Raw genomic sequence first — 7,691 nt, forward strand, 5'->3', positions numbered from 1 at the left:
GGGAGCAAGGAAAGGTTCCCCCTCTTCACTAAGCAGTGAGTAACATTCTCCACACCCTCCATCCTACCCAGCTGAATCTGCAATATTTTCTGCTCTACATTTCCAAGGCCGAAGGAAGTCTTTCACTAAACTTAGAAACTGGACAACATGCCTGACGTGGGTTGGCCCGGACTCACTAGCTCCATCCCAATTCAGGTTTAGTAGACAGGCTAAGAAGGACTGACCTTAGCTCACAGTTGAGCCAAAGAAAACAACATCGGAAAGTCAGGAAGGTCTGTCAAGGAACTAGTGAATCTGACTCCCATCAGCTCAACCTGCTTGCACTCAGTCACTATCAAAGATGTAAGTCCTCCCACTGAGCAGAGGGGCTTCTTTCTTCAACGAATTGGAGGAGACTGGGCTCAGAAAACTGAAAACAAAGGCACAAGAGGATGAAGAAGCCAAGAAGAGCATGGAGACTGCCAGAGATATGGAACCTCGGACTCTTTGGTCACTCTTCTTGGGGCTGGCGTGGAAAGTCCAATTCTTCCATTACTTCCTGCCTCCTTTCTTTATTTATGGTTTCTCAGAGCCTCCCCCATCGCTCTTTGAGTAAAAGGTTAAGGATAGGTTGAAGGTGTATTATCTCCCTCGGCTCCCATACCCCAATCTGCGTATTACACTGAAACATGCATCTCCCAGGCCAGTCAAGAAGGCAGGAGAAGCCAACGTCAATCTCGAAAGCTAGAGAAAATAGGCTAGCAAGAAAGGAAACAGAGCAGCCTGCCCTCTCCTTTCTGAAGATGGCTTCAAGTTCAGTTTCAGCTGCGCCCACATAGCTACACCAGGGCTGCACACCTGTCTCTGAAAAATCACTGGCCTTGCAAATTTCCCCACCGCTAAAAAAACCTGGCCTTGGCTCAGTGTAGTGCGGAATCATTGCTAGGCAGCCGCTTTGAGCAGGTGTATTTTTCTTTTCGTTTCCACCCGAGCAATGAGATCTTTTGGGGAAATTGTGGGGCAGGCGAGGCACAAGAAAAACCAACCCCAAACAAGAAATATAATCATCCTGGATTTAGAGTAGTAGGAATTGTCAAAGTGCCGTCGGGGCTGGAGTCAGCTTCTTCCGTTTCTTGTTGCACTTATATACGCCGCTAGGTGGCGCCAAAGGCTTGTTGTCTCTAGGCACCGCCGCGCCTCGCCCAGCTCTTGGAAGGTGTAGCTACTTGGAGTTTGGGGAGCCCTTTTTTCCCCTTCACCTCGTATTGGGACCAGAGGAAAGTCCACATTCACATACGCCCTCCACCCAGGTCCCCGGAAATAACAAGGCTTTTGAAGTGATGTTGGGAACTAAAATAAATGAAAAAATAATATTGTTTTATTATTTGTAACATATTGGGGAAAGGACTTTGCCCCCCCCCCCCCCCCCCCCCCCCCCCCCCCCCCCTGGGGACTCCATTAAATTCACCTCTGTAAGGATCTAAAGAGGTAATCATTAAAAAATTTTAAACAATAAAAAGGAAGGGTATCTAATGGGGCGGGGCGGAAAGGCAGACGATGAGGAAGGCAAGAGAGAAACACCACGGTGTGAATATAGCCAAGTATTCCATTTATTAACAAAATAAGTCTTACCAACGGAGAGCTCTATTCATCCAAAACTGGCCCCACAGCCTCCGCGCTGCGCAAGACTGTGGAGGAGTAGGGGGAAGAATGGGAGGGGTTGGGGAGCAGGCTGGGGAGGCGGGAGGGAGTGTCATAGGTCATCTAGTAAGCCTTGCCCGCTTGCCTGCCCCGCTCCCGGGGAGCCGAACCAGGTGGGGACTGAAAGCTTGAGGGCTGTGGAGATTCGAATGGGGGTTTCTATCTAGTTTGCTCCCTCCTTCCAAATGTTTTCTCAATTGTATTAAGATGTCATTCGATTTTAAAATGCTGGACTGGTCTCCTGATCTGGAGATGTCTGAGGAGAGAGTCCCCCTTTCTCTCCTATATAACAAGGGTTGCTACCCCAATAGGGGATTTAAAAAGAAAGAAAGAAAGGATTATAAAGCACTTGGTAGACTAGAAAGAGCCAGGCTTTCACGCGGCAGGCCCATCTAGAACTTTTAATTAAGGTGGGCCCGGATGGTTAGGTTCCCTAGGGTATTGTATTACCTACCCCTTTTGGCAGGGAGACTCCTGACCGTGTATTTTTGGGGTGTAGGGGTGAATGGAAATGCTCAGTTGGGCTGTTGGGACTCAATATCGGGAAACTGCTGCCAGGGACCCAGAGAGGCTCCTTGGCTGCAGGTCAAGGAAGGTTTCTGTGCCTTCAGGCTCAGGGCCTCGTAGTGGGGCTTGGAAGGAGGGGGAAGCAGTGCTAAGGGAGGGAGGGGCAGGCAAAGCCCAGGGGCAAAAAGACAGCACTGCCATCCAGCTTTCCGCCTGCCCGACTCCCCTTCCCTCCAACTATGTTTTTTTTTAAAAATCACCTCTGTTACCTGTACAAAGGAAAAAAAAAAAGGAAATGCCAATGGAAACAAGAGGAAAAAGGTGGATAGAAGGAACAATGTAGTTTCGAGTGCCAAGAATCATGCAAGAAACTCCCCAGAAAAGGAACAAAAAAACCAAGAATCCAAGAACCCCAATTCCCCCTCCTCCCAATAAAAACAAACCAATCAAAAAAAAAAAAAAAAAAAAGAAACGGGTGGGGGGCAGGGTAGAGAAGAAGCAACTCTACAACCCAAACCTGACTAAGAAAAAAAAGAAAGGAAGAGGTGTCGGGATCTTTTGTTCACTTGATAATTATCATTATTATTTGGGGGGTGGGAGGGACACAGACTTTTTGCATAACATCGACTCGTGGGCCATTAATGCACTTATATTCCCAGCTTGTAAGCTAATAGTACAGTAAATAAATACACAGTCCAGGAGGGTAGGGTCAGGAAGGGGAATGCTAGGACGGAGGAGTGGTAGTGGAGGCTGCTGCCGGTGGTGGTGGTGGTGGTAGTGGCCAGTAAGGAGGTGGAAGAGGAGGCTGGGCAGAGGGTAAGGGCAGGGGAGGAGAAGAGGCTGTAGTTACTGGTATCCAAGAGCGGAGGCTGAGGCTAGTCTCTGTCCGTAGAGCGCGTATGGCGAGTAGTAGGGTCCGGCTGTGGGTAGGGATGGCACAGCTAAGCCCCCAGCTGTGGGTAAGTGGCTCTTGCCATAGGGGTGGTACCGGCTTAACCCCAAAGTATGTGGACTCCGCAAGGACAGCGACCCGGGGCTGCCGGGGGCGGCGGGTGGAGGAAGGTGTAGGTGACAGGAAGCTGCAGCCGCAGCGGCGGCCGCACTGCTCAGGCCTGACCCCCCGGGGTAAGCGGCTAGTAGTTTCTCGGCGCCGGGGATGGCCGTGTGGGTCCGTAGGTGGCTGAGCAACTCCTCCGAGGTGGCGAAGCGCTTGTCGCACGGCCCACTGGCCGCCACCCAGTTGCAGCTGTGTGGTAGCGGTTCGTTCTGTAGCATGAAGCCGTAGGTGTAGAGAGGATGTCCCGGGAGCGCAGCCTGCGCTGCGCTGGAGGAGAGGGCTGCGGGCTGGAGCGGATGGCCTGGGTACACCAGCGGGTAACCCCCCGGCTTTAGGCTAGGCCCAGCGGGTTCGTGCGCACTGCAAGTGGAGCAGCTGGAGCCGCCCAGGTGCGAGGAGGCGCTGTGGTAACCGCCCAGGCAGTAGGGGTCCCGGCATAAACCCTGCAGGAATGAGGGTGGCGAGGCGCCGGTCAGTGGGCTGGAGCTGGGAGGCTTGCCGGGAGGCAGGCCCAGACCCCCAGACAGCTGGCCCCCCACCAGCCCGGATTTGCTAGGATCCAGACCAGGCACGAACTGGGACGGGTAGCCAGCGTAGGCGCCCACGATGGAGCCGTGATAGCCGATGCTGGAGGGTGGCAAAGGGAACACGGAGTGGCCCGGTTTGTACGGAGACACCGGCGCCACGTGGCCGGCGCCCACCAGAGCCGCGGGTGGCTCCGACTTGCGCCCGGACGACCCAGCCTCTCCGCTGTGCGACGCGGGCTCGGCGCTTCGGTTCCCGCTTCCCGCCTCCGGGCTGGGTTTGGGGTCTTGATCTTTCTTGTCCAGGTCCCCTCCGCCCCCGCCTCCGCCGCCTCCACCGCCGCCGCTGCCCTTGCAGTCCGTATGGTGCGGTGAGCCGCCCCGGGAGTTGCCGGGGGAGGAGGAAGAGGAAGAAGCTGAGACCGGACCTCCGTGCGGGGGGAAAGGTGGGCAGGCTGCGCTGGGCACCCTAAACCCTGCCTTGTCTCCAGGGGAGGAAGAAGAGGAGGAAGAGGTGGAAGAAGAGCCTCCGTCTTTGCGGGAATCCCCGCCGGACCCCTTGGAGTAGGGTTTGAAGCTGGACTTGTCCTCCGTCGGTGAGTCCCCTAGCTGCTTGAGAGCCGCGGAAGCGGAGGAGGCGGTTGAGGCGGAGCGGCCAGAGTCCTTCTCCGGCCCAAGGCCGTTGGCCGCCGCCGCCACCGAGTTGAGCTTGGAGGAGGGTGGTGGATCAGGTTTGCCGATCTGCGAGCAGGTTTGGGCCAGCAGAGCCAGCGGGCTTTTCTTGGCGTCCAGCTGCGAGAGACAGCGGTGGGGGGTGGGGAGGGTGGGAGGAGAGAGAAAGGAGGTAAAGGGACAGCGTGAGACAGCGAGACTAAGCGGATAGAGCGCGAGGGAGCCCGGGGAGCTGGGGATGACGGTGGGAGGGAGCTAGGGACCAGAAGCGCCCACGGGGAGGGTGGAACGGGGCGAGGGCCGGCCGGAATTCTCCCTCCCCCCACGTGAGTTAGCAACCGAGATTTCTTAGGCCCTGGAGGAAGAGGAAGGGGAAAGGCCACCTCAGGGGTCACTTTCTCGGCCTGTTTGTGACTACCCTAAACATGATTGCCTAGGGTGGGTTCCTGGCACCTTGGGCTCCTGGAGAAAGAGAACACCACCGCCCCTCTGAGGGTGGAAATGCAGGGGAATAGAAGGGTAGAGAACAGTCAGTTGTGAAAGGGACTCAGCTTTTCTTCGCCTCCTAAAAGGGAGCAAGAATCTGGCTCTTCCTTTTTCTTTCTTCCCCCACCCTTCTTCCTTTCATACACTTCATGTCCCGGGGAAAACTTATCCCCCAGTTAAGCGAACTTCGGAACTTGGAGGTCACTGGAGGCGCCTTGGGGCGTTGGAGTAGGGGGCGTGGATGATAGCATTCCCGGCGAGGGCCGGCTAGTGCACTCACTGCTGCGCCCCAGGGGAGGGCGCCCCAGGAACAGAGTGGGGAGGATTTTCAGCGTTTCGGACCCGGCCCCGAGAGTGAACTGGACGGGACTTGAAGGCGGAGAGGTGTTTATTGAAGGGGAAAAGGAGGACGGTAGTGGGGTCAGTGCTGCATTTAAGCCTCTTTCGAGTAGGGGTGAGAGCTGGGGAGGGGTGAGGGTGGGGAGTACAGAGCCCACCGCAAGAGCGCCTCTAGGAACCCAGAATCTGGGCCCGGCGCTGGCCAGGGAGAGAGTAAGGGAGAAACAGGGAGCAAAGAAACTAGGCAGAAAAACCTGCTGCTAGGAGGGATAAGCCCGGAGGTTGAGCAATACTCCGGTATCAACCACTGGCCCCTCACCCACACCCCGTGGTCCACGAGTGACCGGGTTCTACTAAGTGGAGCTCGGGGTCCCAGGGCATAAGGGTGCATGGGGCGGCAGTTTCAGGCAGAACCTACGAAGAATAGGTCGTGAGGAGTGGGGGTGGCATGGGGGGGTGCGGAGCAGGGACTGACCTCGATGGGGCTGACTGGAGTGGAGGAAAGCGGCTGCAGGTATTCCGGGTGCAAGAGGTGGCCGGTGTGCGCGCTCAGCATCTTCAGTACCCTGATGGGGAGTCGGTTCGCCTGCCGCAGGGGGTCCGCCGGAGGCAGGAGGGACACCGCCGCCGGGACCGCTGGTCTCTTCCCTCCTCCGCTACTCTGATTGCTGCCGCTGCCGCTGCCGCCGCCGCCGCTACTGCTGCTTTCTGGTGTCCTTGGGTTAGATCCAGCGGGCGAATCGCTCATTTGGAGGAGGCAGCGCCACGGGCGGGGACGGGGGGGCGGGGAGGGGGAGCACCGGGGAGGCGAGCTCCCGGGGCGGGCGGGCTCGCTCCGCAGTGCCGAGCGGGGTGCAGCAGCCAACCGCTCCTCCTCCTCCTCCTCCACCTCCCCTCCTCCGCTGCCACCGCCGCCGCCACAGCCAGCACCGCCGCCGCTGGCCCCGGCGAAGAACACAAAAACCTTCCCCTTCCCCTAGCCACACGTCAAATACCCGCGATCGGCAGCCACACTTCAAAGGGATAGCCGCGCCCGCCCAATCGCTGCTCTCCCAGGGACCCCGGGGCGGGGAGAGCGGGCAGGCGGGGGGCCGGCCTCGCCGGGTGGGAGGGGAGATCCTTAAAGGAGCCCCGCGCCGCCTCCACGGACGCCTCAGCTTCCCGGATTCAGCGGCGGTTCCCCCTTCCCCCCCACTCTCCAGCACTCCACCTACCCTCTCCCCACTGGGCGTCCCTTGCCTCAGGGGTCCCTATAAGCACCGGGAGGCCTTTAGGAGTCAGGAGAAGAGCGGATTTCTGCTGCTGCTTGCTTCGTCCCTCTGGGTTCTCACCCCTTCCCCTCTTTCCACAGTGGGGGTGTCACGCGGGCCAAAAGAGGTGCTGGGGGGCAGCTGCGCCCCAAGTTGGGGTGGGCGAAGTAACGGGTCTCCAGCCTCTCTCGGATGCTGGCTCCAGAACGCCCAGGGTCAGCCAGAAACGGTGCGGGTGTCCTCCCGGGGGCGCGTTTCTGTGTCCACGTCTTCGTTCGGAGCCGACCTGAGAGCGTTAGCTCATTTGGCAGCGGAGGGAAGAGAGAGCGCGGCGCCCTGGACTCGGAGGCACCTCCTGGCCCCGGGCGGGCGGTGCCGATCGGTCAGTTTGAAGTACTCTCTAATGATGTGTCAGGTCCCAAGCTGGCAAGTTAGGGAGAGGACCCACTCTGGGGTGATGTCATCGCCGCGGCATTACCTCTCCTGCCTAGCCGAGGCTTCTACCCGTGGGTAAAGCTCGCCTACCTCGTTCTCCCTTGCCCTGGCCTGCCTGATGCTCTGTGAGCGAACGCTGATTTGTTACTCGGATATTTGAAGTGTTTCGTATTTCCTTTCATGTCCTTTCCCTGGCGGCTGTTTGCTGCTGCTTATGGAGTTCCAATCACTGGTGAGATCCGAATCCCAGGAAAAAGGTTTCTCCCTGGGCACCCTCTCCTAGCTCCCCTCACCCCTTCCACAGAGTTACAGAGACTTGAGTGTATATAGATGTATGTATGTGTATAACACTTTCTCCTACTATGTATGCCCTTATGCATGTGCTTTCTTACATGAAGTAGGCATAGAGAAAGAATGGAAATTTTGGAATGATATGGAAGCAGGCTGTGGAGTCAGAAGACCTGGGATCAAATCCTCCTCCTCTACTACCTATGTGACCAGGGGCCTAGGCCTAGATAACTTTTCTCGGACCCAGTTACCACATATGTAAAGTTGGGGGGGAGGGTGAATTGGAGGTTCCTTCTTGATCTGCGATCCTATACATGTCCACAAAGAGGCGGGAACCGTAAGATCACTAAGATGGGGAAATGCTTTCATGTTGTGCAGACAGCATTCACCACGGTAATTCACGGTGGAAACTCTTTCGTTTTTGTGTTTTTTGACAACGGGCTGGATCTCCTA

General features: G+C 57.1%; 1 protein-coding gene across 1 annotated transcript; it reads right to left on the minus strand.

Moving 5' to 3' along the window:
• Nucleotides 1-1,565: 1,565 nt before the first annotated feature.
• Nucleotides 1,566-6,040, minus strand: ZNF703 (zinc finger protein 703). The gene is made up of 2 exons (XM_027865533.1): nt 5,741-6,040; nt 1,566-4,560 (listed from the first exon to the last, which is right to left on the minus strand). Exons 1-2 carry the CDS (start codon nt 6,011-6,013, stop codon nt 3,034-3,036), a joined length of 1,800 nt encoding a protein of 599 aa, XP_027721334.1. The 5' UTR covers nt 6,014-6,040; the 3' UTR covers nt 1,566-3,033.
• Between the last annotated feature and the right edge of the window lie 1,651 nt (nt 6,041-7,691).

Source organism: Vombatus ursinus, unplaced genomic scaffold (assembly GCF_900497805.2).
Source record: "Vombatus ursinus unplaced genomic scaffold, bare-nosed wombat genome assembly UNPS02014778.1, whole genome shotgun sequence".
NCBI classification, from domain to species: domain Eukaryota; kingdom Metazoa; phylum Chordata; class Mammalia; order Diprotodontia; family Vombatidae; genus Vombatus; species Vombatus ursinus.

Bases quoted from the DNA above. Each gene is read 5' to 3' on its own strand.
- ZNF703 (XM_027865533.1), bottom strand. From the start codon at position 6,013: ATGAGCGATTCGCCCGCTGGATCTAACCCAAGGACACCAGAAAGCAGC. The intron at 4,561-5,740 runs GTCAGTCCCTGC...TGTCTCTCGCAG, and splicing joins CTCCAGTCAGCCCCATCGAG to CTGGACGCCAAGAAAAGCCC.